Source organism: Panthera pardus, unplaced genomic scaffold (genome assembly GCF_024362965.1).
Source record: "Panthera pardus isolate Hobbes unplaced genomic scaffold, ASM2436296v1 HiC_scaffold_11, whole genome shotgun sequence".
NCBI lineage: Eukaryota > Metazoa > Chordata > Mammalia > Carnivora > Felidae > Panthera > Panthera pardus.
The window spans coordinates 43721361-43744232 of record NW_026526666.1 but is presented as its reverse complement, the minus strand read 5'-3'; the positions used below and the strand labels follow the sequence as shown (position 1 = coordinate 43744232).

General features: G+C 37.9%; 1 protein-coding gene across 1 annotated transcript in view; it reads left to right on the top strand.

Moving 5' to 3' along the window:
* Nucleotides 1–415: 415 nt before the first annotated feature.
* Nucleotides 416–22872, top strand: part of ACADM (acyl-CoA dehydrogenase medium chain) — a 33088-nt gene continuing 10631 nt past the window's right edge. Inside the window, exons 1-8 of the mRNA XM_019448855.2 lie at nucleotides 416–576; nucleotides 4589–4676; nucleotides 7767–7864; nucleotides 7999–8068; nucleotides 9353–9453; nucleotides 10083–10163; nucleotides 17607–17737; nucleotides 21507–21615. Coding sequence (XP_019304400.1) covers nucleotides 547–576; nucleotides 4589–4676; nucleotides 7767–7864; nucleotides 7999–8068; nucleotides 9353–9453; nucleotides 10083–10163; nucleotides 17607–17737; nucleotides 21507–21615 — 708 coding nt within the window. The 5' untranslated portion in view covers nucleotides 416–546. The remainder of the gene's footprint in view (nucleotides 577–4588; nucleotides 4677–7766; nucleotides 7865–7998; nucleotides 8069–9352; nucleotides 9454–10082; nucleotides 10164–17606; nucleotides 17738–21506; nucleotides 21616–22872) is intronic.

The window sequence follows — 22872 nt, the reverse complement described above, 5'->3', positions numbered from 1 at the left end:
TTCTGGGACGAGGCCAGGGAGAGCATCTTACCACCAGAACTGGCTGGGGACTGCGCACCCTAGCCGCTCCCTTTCACTCAGATTCCCGACAGGCCCCGCGCCGCACTCGCTCCTCTTCTTTAGGCGCGGGTCCACCCTCCAGCTCCCGCCGCCGAGCCCGGCTCCGAGAGCCTTCAAGGGTTCCGCGTCCTCGAAAGGTCGCGCTGTCGAAACTCTGTGGGCCCGAGGGAAGTGAAGCCTCTTCCGGGACCACCCCTTGGGACACGTCGGCCAAAGGAGGTCGTTAGACACTCTTTCCCAAACCGCCCAAGATCCTACTGGTCCGCGCTGGCTCGGAGCGAGCACGCAGCCCCCCACCCCCATCGTCCTTTTCCTTTACGGTACCCTTTTTAGGCTACCCGCTCCCCACCCACGTCCACACCAGCGGGCGGGACCAGGGTGTGGGCGGGGCCAGACGGGTGTCGCTCCTCTGGGTTGGAGGACCCCTTTAGAGTCCCGGAGCTGCGCAGAGAATTGGAGACCAAGCAGCAGGATCAAGAGTCAACCATGGCAGCGATGTTTAGGCGATGCTGCGGGGTGAGAGACAGCAAGGCTCGGTGGGGTTGGGGAATGGTGGTTGTGGCGTTTGGGGGGGGGGGGGCTGGGGGGGCGGAAGCTTGGGGCGAAAAGAGGCGCTTCCCCGGGAGGGTAGGAAGCTGTGGTGAGGAAGGAGCTTATCTCGGACGCCTTGGCCTTCCTGACCTCACCGTTGGCTGCGGGCCTGAAGTCCGGATCCTCGCCTTGCTTTCACGCTTACCCTCTTCTCTTATGATCCAGTCCGGGCTTTCAATTTTGCCCTATCATCTTCGCAACTCGTCGGTTCCTTTGTAGGCATTTTTCGGAACGTCCTTCATTTTCCCTCAGGCCTAGGAACTCTCCATATACTTCCCCCAGGAATCTCACCCTTTCCCGAAGGTAAACTGTGTCTAAATTGGGCAGGCATCTCAGAACGAGCAAAGGCCATGTTTTTGCAGTATATTTTGAGAAAACTCTCTACTGGCTTTATGCCTCCAGCCCAAGAAGAAATCATAAAGTAAATGTCATCATGCAATTGATACATGCTAGAAAGCGCAGATTTCAGATACTCGTATCTTGAGTGCTTGCAAAGTTACGGAGGAAAAGGAAAGTAGAGCAGCTGCTTCTTGGGGTACTTAATGTATTTAATAATTGAGTTAAGAAAGTTATGTTCTTGGCCCCCAAAAAAGTAGCTTTAGAATTTATAATAATTCTAATGGATTGCTGCCCAATATTTGTTGTTGCTATACACGTTAATGGGCTCTGAAGGCAGAAATCTGGGCATTTTAAAAATTATTTTTAACTCACACCAGAAAAAAAAGATCCGATTTCTCAATCTCCAATAAGGTATATAGAAAAACCTGATCCAGAAAACTTACACAGCTGTATCTCATCTTTGACACTCCCATAAAATTTAAGATTCTTACGTTCCTAAGAAATGGGCGAAAGCGTTTAATTATAATTGTGCTGGGAGGGCACCTGGGTGGCCCACTTGGCTGAATTTAGGACTCAGTTTTGGCCGAGGTTATGATCCCAGGGTTGTAGGATCCAGCCTGGCATCGGGCTCCATCCTGTTTGGGATATTCTCTCTTTCTTCCCCGTCCCCCCACACCCCACCTCTGCGTCTCTCCCCTGCTTGCTCACGAATGCTGTCTTGCGCTCTCTCTCTCTCTCTCTCAAAAATACATAAACAGTTTTAAAAATACATAGTTGTGCTATTATTGCAGAATTGATGCTTGACTGAGGTTGCCATCTCTTGGAGATTTGGAATTCCATTGTTCTGGGCAGAGATCCCAAAGTAATAAAATCAGTATTTATATGGCATTATGCTTCCAAGACATTTTCTTATTTTAATCATCTCAACAAATTATCCAGTAAGAAAAGCCTCATTTTCAAAGTTTGAAAAGAAGCTACAGGGAAGTTTGTAATTGGTCCAGTGTCTCAAAAATACTTGGGGAGTCTAGACACAAACCATTCTAAATCCAAATAATCTACAATTTCTATATTCTGTCTACTAAGTCACCTCTCTAAATGGATAACATTATTATATCATTAGATTGATGGGGATTGTCCCCAGGGTGTAGCTACTTTTATATTTTATATAACGTTTTCCTGAAAAATAATATGTAAACTTTTTATAAATTATTTTAAGTCCATTAATAATTTTCTTTTTTATTTCATTTTCATTTTTAATTTTTCAATTTTATTTTAGAGAGCGAGAGTGAGTGGGGGGAGAGGGGCAGAGACAGAGAGAATCCCAAGCAGGCTCCACACCAAGGGTAGAGCCCAATGCGGGGCTTGATCCCACAACCCTGGGATCATGACCTGAACCGAAATCAAGAGGTAGACACTCAACCCACTGGGCCATCCAGGTGCCCCTCCACTAATAATTTTTGTATTTAAAGTCTCGGCAGACTTACTTACTTTGTGAGGTCTAATTTTTGTTCAGTAGTATGTAAACACACACTTAGAAGAGCCAAGTTTTTTGGTCTCATTTTTGTGGGATGTTTTTCTTTTTAGAATGTACTAACCGAATAGGAGACTTAAACTGAAAGAACAGATAGCAAGGTGGTTGATGGTATGGATTCTCTATAGTAAATGCTACAGTTAGAATCCTGGTTCTACTATGTAATAGCACAGTGACCTTGTCCAATTTCACTTGACCTTTCTGAGTCTCACTTTCTTCATAGGCAAAATAGGAATAAAAATAGTGCCTTAATCCTAGGCTTGACTTGGAGATTCAGTGAATTAATTGTGGAATGTGACTGTAAACAACTACAGGTTTCATCTATGATGTTTGAACAGTAAGCATTAGAGAAACCATGTTTTACTGCCAAAATAAATTTAATGAAAATTGCAAAGAAAATATGTATTTTTATACTCTGGTTATTCTTTTCGAAATTGTATAAAGTGTTATTATTTTGAAAGGGTATTCACGATATTTGACTATCCATAATGTCACGTTAAATGTAGATGGTTCTCTTTGTAAGCTGTGGTCATCTACAAAATAGACAGTTTTTACAGATTTCCAAAAATGTAAGTTCAGTTCTTTTTTTTTTTTAAGTTTATTTATTTATTTTGAGAGAGAGAGTCCAAGCAGGGGAGGGACAGAGAGAGAGAGAGAGGGAGAGGGAGAGCGAGAATCCCAAGCAGGCTCTGAGGCTGACACTGGAGCTGGACTCCGAGCTCAAACTGAGGAACTATGAGATCATGACCTGAGCTGAAACCAAGAGTTGGATACCTAACCAACTGAGCCACTGAGGCTTTCCACCATTTTTTTTTTTAATTTTGTTTTTAAATGTTTATTCATTTTTGAGAGACAGAGTGCAAGTGGGGGTGGGGCAGAGACAGAGACAGAGACAGAGAGACAGAAAGACAGAGACACAGAATCCAAAACAGGATCCAGGCTCTGTGCTGCACAGAGCCCTACACGGGGCTTGAACTCGTGAACCAGGAGATCATGACCTGAGCCGAAGTAGGATGCTTAACTGACTGAGACACCCAGGCATACCAGCACCCCTTAGTTCTTAATCTTTTAGTATATTGTTCAGTTTCTCTTTTCTTTGGAATATTAGAATTGCCTATGGATATTTCCATCAAATACTTTGAAGCGTAAACTGTGTGATTTTGTTGTCCTCAAACATATACTTGGGAGTTCTAGTATGCTTTCCATTAACTTAAATAAATGCAAATGATTACTTTTATGTATATTCAACTATCATGAGTATAATAATGGATTGCAAAGGAATAATTACATGTATATCTGATTATACTTTTTTTTATGAAATATGAGTATATTCCAGATATTAAGAAAAGTAGCCTATTAATAGTTTAGAACAGGGTTGGCAAATTTTTTTGTAAAGAGACAATAAATATTTTTGGCTTTGTGGACCATGTGGTTTCTGGCAACTATACAACTATGCTGGAAAAGCAGCAATAGACATGGTGTTCCAATAAAATCTTATTTACAAAACTGGTGACTGCTATAGTGTGTCTTAGAATATTCTAAGAATGTTTACAGACAGCAGCAGAAAATAAATAGAACTAGTTTTAGGCTAATTTGTTTTGTTAAATAGTAGAAAATGGAATCCTCCAAGGGACAATTCCCAAAGGCATACCTGCAAGGCTCACCTGGGACAGGGTATCAAAGCTGATAGACTACACCATCCTATTGTTGCTCTCTCCCCAGCTTCTCAATCACAGATGTCCTAGAGCTTGTATGTGAGATTTCCAGAAAAGCGGTCCTAAGTCTGATACTACCCCTGACTATTATTTGTCTTAGAGACACTCCACTTTAATACTATTGATTAGTTTTATTTTCATCACTTTAAAAAAAAAAAATCTCTGCAATACATGTTCAGACATCTGGTATGTGGCTTATTTAATATACAAATCAAATTATAGTTGAAGGCATTTAAGTAATGACTTATTGAATATAAATCACAGAAGTTGCTGTACTCACTTGTAATTGTCAGTATTCTCTTATTTGATGTTTAATTCATCCAATTTATTTTAATAAAATTGTCCTTTACAGGTCCTAAAAAGTCTTTCTCATTCTGACTGGAGATCACAGCATACAAAAGCTGCCCTACGACGTGAACCAGGATTGGGATTTAATTTTGGTATGTTTTGTTCTGTCTTTTGATTTTAAACATAGTTGTTGTATATATGCAGCTCTGTATATGTATTTGTCTGGAATTTATGTATTTGTAAACATTTAGTAATGTCTAGTAATGAATAGAGCCAGTGACCATCCACAGATTGTTCAGTCAGTCACACCCATTCTTCCTGATCTCCTTTTCTTTTTCAACCTAATATCCTACACATAGATCTGCGTTAGCAGGAGACATATATATCTGTGCCCTTTTACCTAAGTTTGTAGCCCTAAATAAACAACAAATTTACTGATACAGATAGTCTTCAAGTTAGAAATTTGAATGCAAAAGATATATTTTGAACATTTAGATATACAGTGTTAGCTTCCTGCTAATAAGCCAAAGCCTGTTTTGGCCCTGCTGTATCTGCACTGCAGTTTTGATGCCAATTGATAGGTTTCAAGTCTGGGATCAGGGAGTCATGTTGTGTTGGAAGGGAAAGGGGTAAGATTTCTCTTCCCCTTTCCTCTCTAAAATGAAGACCCTAGACAAAAAAAAATGGATGCTATTTTTAGCATCCATTGTCTCCTAAAGTGCGTCTTGCTTCAAAATTATTACCTTTCTTTTAGTTGAAGCCATTATCTTTGGTTTCTTGATCTCAGAAAATAGGTAAAAGGCAGCTCAGATAACTAACTCCTAACCAGGTACAAATGACAAACTCAAAGCTCTCTAGGGTTATCATTTTTGTTTTTTATTTTTTAAGATTGTTAGCTTCTTTATAACGTATTTTAGAGTTAAAAATTTCAAGCCATGTGAGAATAGGAGCTTGGGCCACTGGGTTTTCTTTCTTACTGTGTTATTAACATAGGTTAAGTATAAGTGCTATTTAGTTTCAGTTTGTCACATACAGATTCATAGTCAGTAGCAAGACACCAGCAGGAGAAATCTGGTGGTATGCTGGGTAACTGGATGAGATAGATATAGTATTTAGGAGGGAGGCTGAGAAACTTAAGAAAAGGAATAGAGATAATGTCTATGAGCAGTTGTATCCCGTTCTTTATAAAATGGAGATAATGTCTATAACACAGGATTTATTTTAAGATTAATATATATGTAAAATCCCTAGTACAGCATGACTGTATTTAAGTAGGTTCTCCATAAATAATACAAACTAGGTCTCTGCCTTCCCTCTCTTTTTTATTCACCTACAACCTTAGTATCTGCTGGCCCCAATGTTAAAAGTAAATTGTGGGGCACCTGGGTGGCTCAGTCAGTTAAGTGACCAAATCTTGATTTTGGCTCAGGTCAATGATCTCAAGGTGGAGGGATCAAGCCCTGACAGCACAGAGCCCACTCCAGATTCTCTCTCTCCCTCTCTCTGTCCCACCCCCATCAAAGTAAATAAATAAACTTAAAAAAAAAAATTGTGATGTAGAAAACAGTGACTGAAACTCTTATGTATACTTTTACTGCTAACTCATTGGAAGACTGTGGGGCTATCATTTCCTCATTCTGGGCTTTTGTTTCCTTATCTATAAAATGAAAGATTTGATTTTAAGGCTATTCGATTCAACACCAAAATTCTCATGTCTTTTACATTTTATTTCTCACATCCCTCTGATCTATAAATGATTATAGTCTTGAGCATGTTTGCTGATATTCTTATCTCTTTGCTTTTGCTCTTATTTTTCTTGCCCAAAATACCCTCTATCTCTTTTGAATCTTACCTATCCTTTGATGTTGGATGAAATCACATTAAAACCCTGTAACAGTGTGGATTTAAAAAAATGAATATGGGAAGGGGGAAAAAAAGAGAAGAGAGGAAAACAAACCACAGACTCTTAATGATGGAGAACAAACTGAGGGTTGTTGGAGGGAGGTGGCTGGGAGATGGGCCAGATGGGTGATGGGTATTAAGGAGGGGACTTGTTTTAATGAGTACTAGGTATTGTATGTAAGTGAATAATCAGTGAATTCTATGCCTGGAAAAAAAAATTACATAGAAAAAAAAAAAAAGAAAGAAAGGAAAAAAATGCAAATGACTGGCTCCAGTCCTCAGTCCAGCCACCTTATTCACTCCATTAATTTTATAACAACAGAACCTCATATTTTATGTAATTGAATTAGAGTTTTATGTTATTGTTAACTTTTGAGAAACAGTCCCACATTTTACTAGTTGCTTTGTGCTAATTTTATAACCTTAAATTATCTCAGTTTAAAGGAAGAGTAAAATTTGAAATTATAGTGTTGGGATTCTTACATGATACTTTGTGTTGCATCCACACAACTCCTGAAACAGAATGCTACGGGCACCAGTGACAGTCACAACAAAGTATATTGCAGTGAGAGGTAAGGCCGAGTGATTGGGACTGACACTCTTGATCAGAGTGCGTCCTGGAACAGCCAGGACACAGAGTTTTTATAGCCGACCATATCGTCTTATCTTCACCTGGAAACAGAACAAAGAAATAGTTCCCAGTTGGGGTTGGAAACAGTTCAGACACGCCCTTGCCACAACACTAATCCAGTTGATTTTCCTTGAACTTTTGTTCCCTTGATTGATAGGATAAGGCTGTTATCTCTTAACCTACACTGTTAAAACAAAGCTGTTATTTCTCAAGGCTACAGGTTAGCCCTAACACTACAATTTAACCCTTACACTTTGGAACAAGTTTTGCTGGTTTATGGTCTCACCGAGCATGTCTCATCTTCCTAGACTGATTGTTGAGATCAGAGCATGTCTTACATATTAGTTTCATTTTAGTGTTAGTAAACATTTGGTAAGTCTGCTTAGGAACTAGTAATAAGTAAAAACAAAATTTTTTTTACCCTCACCAATTGGAAGAGAAAAACGAGTTTATATCTGTTACCCCTTGGTAAAAGCTAGAAATCTTAACCTACCTCCTTTGGTACTTGTGTTGACATAACTTTGTTTATATTATACAATGAAATCTTGCTAGTCTGAAAGTGCATTGTGGTCTTTGTGGTTTATTTGTGGACTTTCTGGTTAATCAAGGATTAAAGACTCCATTATAAATTTTTACATACTAATATCATAGGACTTTTTTCCTCAGCTCATTGTCTTATTTTAATGTTTTCTAAATGACTTTCTTTTAGAGCTCACTGAACAGCAAAAAGAGTTTCAAGCTACTGCTCGTAAATTTGCCAGGGAAGAAATAATCCCAGTCGCTGCAGAGTATGATAAAACTGGCGAGGTAGTTATGTGCATTTTAAGGAGAAAAAAGTTTTTTTTACATTTTTATAAGATTATATAATTGAATTATCTAGATTTTAATGTAACTGTTTTTTTTTGTTTGTTTGTTTTCTTTACCTTTCTCTTTCCTTTTAGTACCCTGTGCCCCTAATTAAAAAAGCATGGGAACTTGGTTTAATGAATACACACATTCCAGGGAGTTGTGGTAAGCTTTGTACACATTTTTTTACATTTTATTTATTTATTTTTAACATTTATTTATTAATTTTGAGAGACAGAGACAGAGCACAAGTGGGGGAGGGGCAGAGAGAGAGGGGGTGACACAGAATCCCAAGTAGACTCCAGGCTCTGAGCTGTCAGCACAGAGCCCATCACGGGGCTCAAACTCACTAACTGCGAGATCGTGACCTGAGCTGAAGTCAGATGCTTAACTGACTGAGCCACCCAAGGGCCTCTGTTCTCATTGTTTTTTAAGATTATTTATTTTGTGAGAAAGAGAGAGAGACAGAGGTTACGCGCTCGAGCGAGTTAGTGGGGGAAGGGCAGAGAGTGAGAATCCCAAGCAGGCTCCCCACTGTCAGCATGAGCCTGATAAGGGGCTTGAATTCATGAACCTTGAGATCATGACCTGAGCCAAAATCAAGAGTCAATGCTTAACCGACTGAGCCACCCAGGAGCCCCACTTTGTTCACATTTTTAATCCTAGAATGTATATGAATAGGAAAAAATTGCAAAACTCTACTTAGTCTTTCAAATATTAGTTGCCATTTATGTAAGTCATTTATGATAAAGGGCTTTTTGCCTTTATCTTTCTCTTTAGACTTCAGTATTTGCCTGCTGTTAGAAACCTTGTACTAATACCTAGAGGCATTTTTCCTTCTTTAAACTGGTTTCAACTATAACTTTATCCCTAAACGTTGGTAATTTCTCTCTAGAGTTGGTTTGTTGCAATTAATTCTACCTTTGATTTTACATTTTGTTAAGACTTTTTTTTCCTGTGAGGTTGTCACTCCTTCAGGTAAAAGAGCCAAAGTTTTGGCACAGTTGAATCAAGTTTTTACAAAATCCAGTTGAAACAGGAAGACAGGTCCAGGTTACAAATAGAAAATTTTTTGAAATATTTAAAACTTATTTTGAATAAATATAATTTGTTACTGTGCTACCCAGAACACTTTTTTAGTTTCTTGTTAATTAAAATAGTTCACCTTTGGGGCTCCTGGGTCACTCAGTCAGTTAAGCATCCAACTTTGGCTCAGGGCATGATCTCATGGTTTGTGAGTTCGAGCCCCTCGTTGGGCTCTGTGCCAACAGCTCAGAGCCTGGAGCCTGTTTCAGATTCTGTGTCTCCCTCTCCCTCTGCCCCTCCCCAGCTTGCGCTCTCTCTGTCAAAAATAAATAAACATTAAAAAAAATTAAAATAGTTCACCTTTATTTCTGATGAGAAAATACTACACATTATAATGGGCCTTTAAACATTTTGATACTACAGGAGGTCTTGGACTTGGAATTTTTGATGCTTGTTTAATTACTGAAGAATTGGCTTATGGATGTACAGGGGTTCAGACTTGTATTGAAGCAAATTCTTTGGGGGTAAGTAAGTTTCTTATAAAATTAATTGTATAACTCAGGTGTTAATGAGATAGTAATGCTAGGTTAGGTTAGCTGGTGCAACACAATTTTCTTTAAAATGAACACAAGATTCTGCAGTGAAGGCTAGAATTCTTATTCCCAGAATTGATCATTCTGGCCCTGTTGTCTCCGTACTTGTAGTCCTCCCTGTCCTTGTGGGGAAACTGTACACTTTGGCTGCTGCTTCAGTGGCAGTTTTTAGGTAAGGGCAAGGCGAAAACCCAGCATTCAGGAGAAGGTTCAGGATGGCTTATTGCCACTGCTGGCAGTGCTGAATTTAGTGAGCAATTCTTAAGAGACTTGATCATATATACCACATCATTTACCTAAATTTAATTCTTTGTGCATGTTACTACAGTAGATTTTTACATACTATATTACTGACAAATCCTGTATAACTTTCATGAAAATACTGGACTAACAGATTTATTTCCTTATGGTTTTAACTGTCTTAAAGGAAGAATAAAGGCCAGTTCTTTGGATTTACCCCTTGGGAAAAAGTAGTTCTCTGGTTTTGAATTATAGAATCTCTAAATTTACATACCTAATAAAAATATCTTGCTTTCTTCAATGTCACTTTTCTGTGGTAGCAAATGCCTGTTATCATTGCTGGAAATGATCAACAACAAAAGAAGTATTTGGGGAGGATGACTGAGGAGCCAATGATGTGTGTGAGTATGTGCGGCTACTCCTTTTTCCACATTTATTTATTTTTTTATTTTTTTATTTTTTTTTAAATTTTTTTTTAACGTTTATTTATTTTTGAGACAGAGAGAGACAGAGCATGAACGGGGGAGGGTCACAGAGAGAAGGAGACACAGAATCCAAAACAGGCTCCAGGCTCTGAGCTGTCAGCACAGAGCCCGACGCGGGGCTCGAACCCACGGACCGTGAGATCATGACCTGAGCCGAAGTCGGACGCTTAACCGACTGAGCCACCCAGGCGCCCCTCCTTTTTCCACATTTAAAGAAGGGAACAAGGGTACTATTTCTCCTTTCCAATCAATGTGTATACACTGGGCTAGAACACATTAAGACAGAAGTTAGCAGCATATTTAGGTATAATGATGTTTCTGGGATGCCAAGAAAGTGTCATAATAATCCTCTTGCTTATTTTCAAGAGAAAGTTGTCTATTTAGGATGTTTCTGGGGTTCCAGACAAATGTTATAATCCTCTCCTAGCTCATTTCCAGGAAAGAAATACCTGTTTAACGGAGCACTCTGCAGTTCAAGAACTGAGTGATTGTGTCAGGAAGTTCAGATTGAACGTACGACAATAGATGTTTGAACTAGTAGTCTTTTGAACTAATAAGAAATTAATGGGACTGAAAAGTTATCATTTTATTTGTTGAATGATTGAATGACTTGAGAATCTTTATAGATTTTATTTCATTCTCTGGGTACTACTCAACAAATTTTTAAATTGGATCAAAAAAAGATATTTACAGGGGCTCCTGGCTGGTTCAGTTGGTAGAGCATGTGACTCTTGATCTCAGGGTCCAGAGTTCAAGCCCTGCATTGGGCATGGAGTCTATTTAAAAAAAAAAAAAAAAAGATATTTATACATATATACACACACACAGAAGATCTATTTTGAAAGTGTTTTTACATAAGGAATTTGACTTCTTTTGTTTATCAGTTGAATATATTTTCAATCTACAGTGTGATTGTGATCCCAAAATAGAGTAAATGGTTACTAGTTTTGAGGTAAATGGTAAAAATTGGTCTGAAAGAGTAGAAAGTAACATTTAAAAATCAATGTTTTTAATTTTAGGCACCTGAATTTTAGGCAAACTGCTTAATAAAAACATTTATATAAATCTCTTAATAACTTTTCAACAAATGAGAGTTTAGGAGACTAATTCTCAGTATTGTCTAAGAATTGGGTGAAAATTTAGATTGTATCCTGTAGCATATATAATACTAGAAATAGGGTAAAAAATTATAGCATAGAGATGCCCAGAACCTACCCGAATGTACTGATAAGAATATTTGTAATTATTTTATTACTTATAAATTGGTATTTCTAAGATAAAAGTTTTTAAAAATAGTTCAAATATTTTAAACATTTTTTTGGCTATTTTGTTATGGATACCTTCAGTTTATGTAAAAATTATTCTAACTTCTGAATTAATAAAGGTTTACTATACATTTTCCCCGTTTTAGTGCATAATAGCAGTAAATGTACTCAAAATATGAAGTCAAGGGTGAAAATGAAAACAGTCAGTAGACATACTATGTCTTGATTCACAATTTACACAGTCATTTAGCTCCCAATAAATATTTATAAAATTATACTACATATAATGTGTTTTATTTAAATTTCTTAAAAAATATTTTTAACTTTTTTGATTATAAAACTGTGGTCCCTCAGATAAGAAGTTAAGTGGTCTTGGGGCACCTGGATGGCTCAGTCGGTTGAGCGTCCAACTTCAGCTCAGGTCATGATCTCGCAGCTCGTGAGTTCGAGCCCCATGTCAGGCTCTGTGCTGACAGCTCAGAGCCTGGAGCCTGCTTCAGATTCTGTGTCCCCCTCTCTCTCCGCCCCACCCCTGCTTGTGCTCTGTCTCTGTCTTTCAAAAATGAATAAACATTAAAAACAAAAAAGAAGAAGAAGAAGAAGTTAAGTGGTCTTCCTCTCTTGTTATATTTGCTGTCAGATATTTTGTGTGTGTGTCCTCGGGTGGGCACAAACCATGCTGTCAGATATTTTAATACATATAAATGTATTTTTAATAGTTAGAGTCATATTATATATGCAGTTTTATATCCTGTTTAACATGAGCATTTTCTTACATAATTTTTTAAATACTGCTGTGTTTTGAAAAATAAAAAATAAATTTTATTATATTTATTACTGTATAATATGTCACCTAATGGATGTACTGTAGTATAAATTATTAATACTGCTGTGTTTTGAAAAATAAAAAATAAATTTTATTATATTTATTACTCTATAATATGTCACCTAATGGATGTACTGTAGTATAAATTATTTCACTATTCCCTATTTTTGGATATTTAAATTCCTTAGGTTTTGGCTTTTAAAAATAATGTCATGGTAAACATAAATACAGAAGAAGTTAATACAAGGTTTTGGATTTAACTTTGCAGTACAGATACACTGTCATTGCATATTCATAAGACTTAATCTCTTGCTTGGTGCAGTCAGATATACTCTGGATATACATCCTCAGATATACCGAGGAAGCAAGTACGGAGATTAATTAAGGGCACTATAATTATTTTTCAATACCATATGGTATAAGAAAACTTTCAAAAATGAAAAGTAATTCTGTTATTGCATAGATATTATTATATAAACTATTAAAATAATAAATTGAAACCATATTTCTATTTTCAGGTTTTGGGGGGGGGGATTTTAAGTAATCTTTATTACACCCAATGTAGGGCTCAAACCTACAACCCCCAGATCAAGAGTTGTATGCTCTACTGACTGAGCCAGCCAGGTGCCCCACAGAAACCATATTTCTTTTTTCAAGAATGGAGTAAGTATTTTAAATGTATACCTGAAATATATGCAGTGTCAGACAGTTAGGAACAAGTATTAAACTGTTAGAGTAAGCTTGTTATGGGCAGGACTTAAGTAAACTTACTTTTCCAAGCATGGTCTTAGAACCTAGAAGTCTGTAAAAAGCTTGGTGATGGTGCAGAAAACTACTGCCATAAAATAATGCATTTCCAGTGGAGCTTAGAAGTAGCTGGAATGCAACTGAAACAACACTGAATCTTGCTTCAAGTCTTGACTCAGCCATATAATAGCAATGTGATCTCATTTGGTCATTTAACCTCATTGTCTCTTCTGAAAATAGGGAGTATAGTATTCAAAAGGGATATACTAAAGATAAAACAAAATACTTGTTTTTCTAAATAGTGTTCCTTTTGCAAAAATATATTAGAGAAGTTTCCATCGTACCTAATGACCAGAGGAAACTTCATTTCTCTTTAACTGTTATTCATTCATTCACTAATTTACTCAGTATGTGAATTGCCTGCTCTATGCCAGACTTCAGTTTATAGGCATTTCACACCTCAAAGTTATACTTTTAACTAGTGTTTTTTTTGGCAAGATGGAAGCAGAGATCTAATTTTACAGTCCTCCATTAGTAATTATTTGAACCCCAAAGCATGTGGTATAGTATTTTTTTTTCTGGTTTTATCTTTATTTTCACCTCACTGCAATTTTAAAAAAAAAACATGTATTATATAAACTACCTGAAATCACTCTAGAGTATAAGGCAAAAAAAAATTTTTAATAGAAAATAAATGCAGAACTTCTTTGTAAAGTGTAAGGTGGTGGTATCATCACTAATAGGTTACACTGTTGTACTCCTTCATTCAAATGTCTTAATACTGTGCACCAGGGAATAAAAGTGAATAAATTTCGATCCTGGTCACAAGAAGTTAACAATCTGATAGACTCTCAGATCCTCATCCACAATGTATTAACTTACTATGCGTAGAATTATGCAAATAAGCAAATAAATTATGCATAAAAATTACTAATTTACTTGATTTTTCTGGTTTGAATGGCAGCATTTACATATTATAAATCAAACTAGTTACAATAGTGAGGATGACAAATGCCAGAGACATACTTATTAATAGGCATTAGGGATGCCAAATAGTGTACCTTTCCTACCCTCAGGAAGCTCTGATACAGCACAAGGGAGAAACACATGAATGACAATAATACTATATATAATACCGTGTAGTGTGATAAAGAAGAAAACAAGTTGCAGTTGAAATAAAAAAGAAGGCTTCTGCTGAAAGAGCATTATAAAATTAATTTTAATTACTAGGAAGCAATCCAATAAGACAACTCTGAAGAATTATCTGTAACAAGCCATTTTGTATAGAAACACACAGATCCGTATACTTCATAAGTTCTAAAAACTTTGCCTTATTATAAAGTAGAGAAATGTCTAATAAGAATATTTCAGGGGAAAAAATTCCCACTGGTGGTTAAAATAAAATTTTAGTACTTTACAGAATTATCTTTCCTGGACAGCTCATTGATACAGTATTTTTTGTTGTTATAATGCTGAAAACATCTTTAAATCTGTAGGTAAGAGATCAGTCTAGTTAACTCCTATGACACCTGAATCCCCTCTATAGCAACCCTGTCAAAAGGCCATCTTGCTCATGTTTTCAGTTTTCATGCTTGCAAGTCGAGCCTGCTGAAGTAGTTCCATTCGGAACATTTCTGATAATTAGAAAGTGCTTCTAGATTATGTGGTCCTGAGGAAAAAGATTCTGTCATTTTTTTCATAATTTTGCCACTTCACAGTATAATAGATATTCAGTAAAAGTTCAAATGATTTCACTGTAGTTCTGTCAATTCAAATTCTCTCCCTTGGCTGTATAGCCCTTGAGATATTTGAATATAGTTATCATGTAAATTTTTCTAAGCTAATTATCACCAATTTTTTTTTTAATTTTTATTTTTACAATAAAGTCCCATCATTAGTAACCACACTCTGAAATACAGAGTAAATATAATACTCTAGCATGAACTGATGAGTACAAGGTTGGAGGGTTCCATCACTCTTTTTTTTTTTTTAATGTTTATTTTCGAGGGAGAGAGACAGAGAGCATAAATGGGGGAGAGGCAGAGACACACAGAATCTGAAGCAGGCTCCAGGCTCTGAGCTGTCAGCACAGAACCTGACATGGGGTTTGAACTCATGAACCATGAGATTGTGACCTGAGGCCAAGTTGGATGCTCAACCGACTGAGCCCACCCAGGTGTTTCTCTATCACTCTTATTTTAGGTATTTTATTATTTTATTTTATTTATATTATTTAGATACTGTTGTAAACATAGCTTATAGCATTAGCACTGTTGACTTATTTTTTTTAAGTTTGTTTATTTTGAGAGAGAGAGAGCATGAGTGGGTGAGAGGCAGAGAGAGGATGGGAGGGAGAGGATCCCAAGTAGGCTCTGCACTGTCCGCGCAGAGCTGAATGTGGGGCTAGAATTCACGAACCTTGAGATTATGACCTGAGCCACAACTGAGTTCAAGAGTTAGACACTTAACTGACTAAGCCACCCAGGCACCCCTAGCACTGTTGACTTATATAAATTTTACTCTTGACTTAAATTATCAAGTTCGTTTCCTCATCTGGCATTAAGTTGTAGTATATTCGTTGGGTAGTCTATTAACTCTAATTTCAGCCCTGACTTCTCCCTTGAGCTTTACTCTTCTATATGTACTTGCCTTTAGACATTTTTTTCTTGTCTAGACTTAAATAGCTTAAACTAAATATGTCCCAAACCAAATTGTCTTCACTCCTTAGAACTACTTCCTTTCTAGGTTATCCCTAATTGGAAGTTGCCTAAACTAAAAAATTTGGTGATCATAACATCCTCTTTAGCTCCTGTCATAGACTCTGGGTCTGGAGTTCTCTCTTGTCCAGCAAGAGAGCGGACACAAGATTAGAATGCAAGAGAGGCTAATACCTGAGAGGAGACAAGAGCCCTAAGGGTCCTTGCTCCGTTTTTATTAGGATCAGAAGGCTTACAAGCATGATGGATGTGCACACAGAGACAATGAAACTGTGAACATTAACTCATGGGTGTGGAGGAAGGGGGGGTTTAAGATATTCAGTATTAGGGGTTTGAGTCAATACAAAACAAAATCCTGGCACTGGGTGGAAGGTTGTTAACAGACATGAGGCACCACCTCTGTTTACCTAAACTGGCCTAGGGGACAAGAAAGACAGCATGCTACCTCAGGGTCAACAAGGCACCTTTCTTTTGCTAACTAGGCTCTGCTCTGGGCAACTTCACCCTGCTGTAGTCTAAAGTCCAGTTTACCTGTTTACCTACTTTGGTCCTTCCTTTTTGTGAAAGCAGCTTTCTGCTATTGTACGAAGTTGAGGTGTGCTAACGCCCTGAATACCTAATCTTGTTTACCTCATCTTGGATGTTTTCATCCTGAGATTTCCTATTCCCGTGCTTTTGTCCTATACTGGGGGCCTTTGCTCTGTTTACCTAATGCATTGGTAATGCATCTTGGATGCATTCATGCTGTGGTTTTCTATTTCTTTATGCCTTGTTAACCTATCTGTGCAAACTCAGAGAATTCCTAAGCTTGTTCCCCACAAGCTCCCCAACATCCTATTTAGTCATCATGTCCTGTGGATTTCACACCACAGTTCTCTCCATTTTTTCTTGTTTCTTAGTTAAAGCTTTATTTCTTGCTTGTACTATTGCAAAGCCTTCTAATCTGTGTCTCTGACTCCAGTCTTATGTGGATACTTCTGCTATTTACTAGCTTTGTGAACTTGGGCAAATTAGTCTCACTATGCCTCAGTTTCCTTATTTGTAAAATGTAGATACCTGGTACCTATGCCATATGATTTGTTATTCCCCCTTAAATCCACCCTTGATAGTATTGGGGTATTTTTTGTTTTTTTAAGTAGGCTCCACACCTAACACGGAGCTTGAATTCATGACCCCAAGATCAAGAGTTGCATGTTCTACTGACCAAGCCAGCCAGACGCTCCAACATTGGGTTTTTTTGTTTTTTTGGGGTTTTTTAGTAGGTTCCAGGCCCAACATGAGGCTTGAACTCACAACCCTGAGATCAACTGTTTCACACTTCACATTCTAGTACTGAACTGTAGTACTTTCTTCTGTACAACTGCTATTTTATTGCCTTAGATCTGCTTGCCTCACTTACTCATCCTTAAAACTTATCTTTTCAGGGGCACCTGGTTTGCTCAGTTGGTTAAGTGTCTAACTCTTGATTTTGGCTCAGGTCATAATCTCACAGTTCTTGGGTTCAAGCCCCACATCAGGCTCTTCATTTGTGGAGCCTGCTTGGGATTCTCTCTCCCTGTCTCTGCCCCACCCCCACTTGTTCGTTCTCTCTCTCTCTGTCTCTCTCTCTGTCAATAATAAACTTTAAAAAAATAAATAAATGTTTTTACATTTCAGCAGTTTATTTGATTCTCTAAGAACATACTATTTTTAGGTATTTAAAAATATTTAACACTGTGGCTTGAAAAATAAAATACACTCCTGGTTTTAAACATTCACAGTCTAATAATATTTAATTTTTTTCTGTTGTTTCCATATATTTAAGGCCTACTGTGTAACAGAACCTGGAGCTGGCTCTGATGTTGCTGGTATAAAGACCAAAGCAGAAAAAAAAGGAGATGAATATATTATTAATGGTCAGAAGATGTGGATAACCAATGGAGGAAAAGCTAACTGGTGTGTTGTTTAAACATCTCTGTATATTGCTTGTTAATTACTTTATATTCAAAATCTTCCCTCCCTCCTTTCATTTATTATTAAAACACCACAATTAAGGTAAGTTGTATTCATGGAACTAGAATGTCCGCAAAAGATCATAAATAGTTCAATATATAATGTTTATTTTTTAGAGAGAGGGAGAATGTGAGCAGGGGAGGGGCAGAGAGAGAGGGAGACACAGAATCTGAAGCAGGCTGCAGGCTGCAGGCTCCAGGCTCCAGGCTCCAGGCTCCAGGCTCCAGGCTCCAGGCTCCAGGCTCAGCACAGAGCCTAACGCAGGGCTCTAACCCACGAAACGTGAGATCATGACCTGAGCTGAAGTCAGATGCTTAACCGACTGAGTGAGCCACCCAGGCACCCCTAGTTCAATATTTTTAAAAACTAGTTTTAGGGGCGCCTAGATGGCTCAGTCGGTTGAGCGTCCGACTTCAGCTCAGGTCATGATCTCACAGTCTGTGAGTTCGAGCCCTGCATCGGGCTCTGTGCTAACAGCTCAGAGCCTGGAGCCTGCTTCGGATTCTGTGTCTCCCTCTCTCTCTGACCCTCCCCCGTTCACGCTCTGTCTCTCTCTGTCTCAAAAATAAATAAAATCATTAAAAAAAAAAAACAAACTATTTTTAAGCCTTGAATTATTTCTTCAGACTAACTCTTCAGAGGTTTAATTTGTAAAAGCAAATAGAACAAAAACACCTGCTCTGGTTGAATGTGGTTAGGAAAGCCAGAGCTCTGTCTGCTTGGCTCTGTCCTCCACATCTGTACCCTATACCAGTACCTCCTTGAAAATGTTCTCCTAAGACTGAGGAAAAAGGAAAACCATTGGTAGGGTACATTTCCCTGGTTCTGAACGATAAGCAAAGGCAATCTTAAAACTCAGATTGTCTTTTAGAGGAGACAAAGTATTACTGTAGTGAAATCTAAAGGTCCAAATGTATAGGTCCAAAAATAATGACATGAAGTTCAACAAAGGATCATAAAATCACTTGTATAAATATAAAATGTTGAAGAACATATTTATACCATTACTTTTAGAAAAAAAAAAAAAAAAAGTAGATAACTGTAGTTTTAGTAGAAATCAACAGTGTGATGTACCTGCCTTTAAGAAGCTAACCTAGGGGTGCCTGGGTGGCTCAGTCAGTTAAGCCTCCAATTTCAGCTCAGGTCATGATCTTATGGTTTGGGAGTTTCAGCCCAACATCAGGCTCTCTGCTGTCAGTGCAGAGCCCACTTCGGATCCTCTGTCTCCCTCTCTCTCTGCCCCCTCCCCCTTTGTACTCCCTCTTTCTCTGTCTTAAAATTAAGTAAACAATTTTTTAAAAAAAGAAGCTAATGTAACTTCTTGCTGAAATGATAGAAGTATAGCTAGCACAAATGAGGAAAAAAATGGTAACAATTCTGTATGATACATTTTAAGAGGTATATTGACAAAATGAAATAAATTCAGAAGCAAGTAAGTATCCTCCATTGGGAAGCATCTAGAAAATATGTGCTGTGAAGAGTAAAGGAATTAAATTTGATTATTTAGAAAATTTTTGAAAGTTTTGAAATAATGTCACACAGAAAGAAGAGCAGGTTTGTGCATTTGCTTTAAGAAGCCTGTTTAGAATTAATGGGTAAAGGTTAGAAAAATGAAGACTATAGCTCAACATAAAGACAAGCTTTCCAACAACATTGCCATCTAATGTGTGTTAGGTTGTCATGGAAAATAATGTATTTACCCATCACTACAAATATGCAAGAATGTAGACAGAGACTTCCCTAGAATAATGACTCTGTGGTGATTGGAATAATGAACCAAAAGGGCTATCTTTCCTTGTCTGCAAAAATTCTTATTCAATATATATGTGTGTTGGGGGCTCCTGAATGGCTCAGTTGGTTAAGTGTCTGACTTGATTTCAGCTCAGGTCATGACCTCACAGTTCATGAGATCAAGCCCTGCATTGGGCTCTGGGCTGACAGCACAGAGCCTGCTTGGGATTCTCTTTCTCCCTCTCTCTCTGCCCCTCCCCCATTCATTTGTGCACTCTTGCACTCTCTCAAAGTAAATACATAAACATTAAGAATATATGTGTGCACATGTGTGTGTGTGCTCTGCAGTGCAGTTTTCTGGCAAGTAAACATTTTTCCTGGAAATGAGCCTACTGGGAAGTTATTTAATTTAAACATAACCCCTCTATGACTGTCCAGTACTAAGGAATGCTAGATCATTATTTTAAAGTCCTCATAACATCCAAAAGTAATAAAAAAGTGAAGAAACCATTCAAATTTAACAAATTGAGAGAAATTTAACAGTGCAATTAGAAGTTTTCATAATTTTGAGGCTCCTGGGTGGCTCAGTTGGTTAAGCATCTGACTTAGGCTCAGGTCATGATCTCGCGGTTCGTGGGTTCGAGCTCCACATCAGACTGTGCGCTGACAGCTCTGAGGCTGGGGCTTGCTTCAGATTCTGTGTCTCCCTCTCTGCCCCTCTCCAACTCACGCTCTGCCTCTCTCAAAAATAAAACATTTTAAAAAATTTTTTAAAGTTTTCATAATTTTAAGAACTCATTAAGTACAACTCGTAGTAAAACAAATTAGGTAATATGTGAAACTAGAAAACAGTTTTACTCTTTTTTATTAAGTGAAATTGTAGAGTGAATAATTTATTAATGTTAAGCATAGAAAATAAATTTGGTATTTAAGGAATTCTTTTAAAATTCTCCTATATCAGGCTTTTTAGAACATGGGTTACATGGATATTTGGATGTTTTAGTTTTCATACTTCATGTTCCATTTTAAAATCTTCCTGGGAAAAATTCTTCTGGAGGGAAAACCTAGCAAATATTCATAACAACTCAGTATAATAAAAACACTGATTCTGCTGCAAAAAGAGGATAGTAGGTAAAATGTAGGGGTCATCATCTCATATTATTCCTTTCACAGGCAGCCCTATTTATTGTTCTTTTCCAGATAGCTTGTCCTTTAAATAATGAAACTAGTTTTGGGAAAGAAAAAGTACCATTTCCATCACTGCACATACTTATTTTTTATATTACATAATCTAAAAGGAATACAAGGAATTTTTACTTATAACTCACACTTCTAAATAAAGTTAAATACCATATTATTTAAGTAGACCTGGGTTGGGGCACTTGGGTGGCTCAGTCAGTTAAGCGTCTGACTTAGGCTCAGGTCATGGTCTCGCAGTTTGTAAGTTCGAGCTCAGTGTCAGGCTCTGTGCTGACAGCTGGGAGCCTAGAGCCTGCTTCCGATTCTGTGTCTCCCTCTCTCTTCGCCCCTCCCCCTCTCATGCTCTATCTCTGTCTCTCAAAAATAAACGTTAAAAAAACAAAAAAGTAGACCTGGGTTAAAATACTAGCTCTGTCACACCATGAATATCTGACTCGAGCAAGCTTCTAAATTTTTTTTTAATGTTTTTATTTATTTTTGAGAGAGGGAGTACACGAGTGGGAGCTGAGAGACAGAGGATCGAAAGTGGGCTCTTGTGCTGACAGCGGTGAGTCTGATGTGGGGCTCGAATTCAACAAACAGATCATGATGGGAGCCAAGTCAGACACTCAACCGACTGAGCCACCCAGGTTCCCCTACACCTCTCTGATTCTTTATTTCATCATCTGTAAAACAAGGGAATAATAATTGGGGTTTTGGGGGGAATTAAATGAGACAGCCATCAGTGTGTGTTATCTGTTGATGTCATTATCATTGTATTTATATCATGTATATATATTAGGTATTTCTTATTGGCTCGTTCTGATCCGGATCCTAAGACTCCTGCTGGTAAAGCCTTTACTGGATTTATTGTGGAAGCAGATACCCCAGGAGTGCAGATTGGAAGAAAGGTAAAGTGTATATTTATCAGTGATTAAGGTTTCAAATACTATTTTAGGTATACATTTCAAAATTACTATTTCAGTTTCCTTTATTGAAACCATTTTTTTTGTAGTAAATTGCAAAAAAATAAAGCTGGTTTTTGTTTAAGTTTTTATTTTAATTCCAGTTAACATACGGTGTTATATTAGTTTCAGGTGTACAATCTAGTGATTCAGCACTTCCATACATCACTCTGTGTTCATCACAAGTGCACTCCTCAGGGGCGCCTAGGTGGCTCAGTCGGTTAAGCGGCCGACTTCGGCTTAGGTCATGATCTCGCGGTCCGTGAGTTCGAGCCCCGCGTCGGGCTCTGTGCTGACAGCTCAGAGCCTGGAGCCTGTTTCAGAGTCTGTGTCTCCCTCTCTCTGACCCTCCCCCGTTCATGCTCTGTCTCTCTCTGTCTCAAAAATAAATAAACGTTAAAAAAAAAATTAAAACAAGTGCACTCCTTAATCCCCATCACCTATTTAACCCATCCCTAAAAATAAAACTGTATTTTGGTGTTATCAGGTGAAATAGTCTATATATTGCTGAAGATTTTAAGTTGAGGATAATCCTTTTGATTCATTATTTGAAAAAGTGGCCATTCATGGTGCCAGTCTATAGAGAATGCTAACAACAGCTGTGAGGGTTACTGAAGGAGAAATTAAACTGTCATTTATATGGCCTGCCCAATAATAGAGTTTTAGACATTTCCAAAGACGTTCCCACTCTTTTCCTTCCTCACAGCAGCCTTTTAGGTTAGGATAACTGGGATTATGCCCCTTTTTGATTAAAACAATACCTACGGTCATAAGAGAAAAATCTGTGCCTTGAGGAAAGTGTGGAAATGGTAAAGAGCCTTGAATGTGGGAAGGCAAGAAAAATTTTATTTAAATAAGAAAAGGTAATTTAATGTATTTGAAAATGATTATAATTTGAGTGTGTGGAGATAATTTAGCAGTAGCATTTAAAGTAGACTAAAGAGGGGCGCCTGGGTGGCGCAGTCGGTTAAGCGTCCGACTTCAGCCAGGTCACGATCTCGCGGTCCGTGAGTTCGAGCCCCGCGTCGGGCTCTGGGCTGATGGCTCGGAGCCTGGAGCCTGTTTCCGATTCTGTGTCTCCCTCTCTCTCTGCCCCTCCCCCGTTCATGCTCTCTCTCTCTCTGTCTGTCCCAAGAATAAAAAACGTTGAAAAAAATAAATAAATAAATAAAGTAGACTAAAGAAAAGAGTTTAAAATTTAAC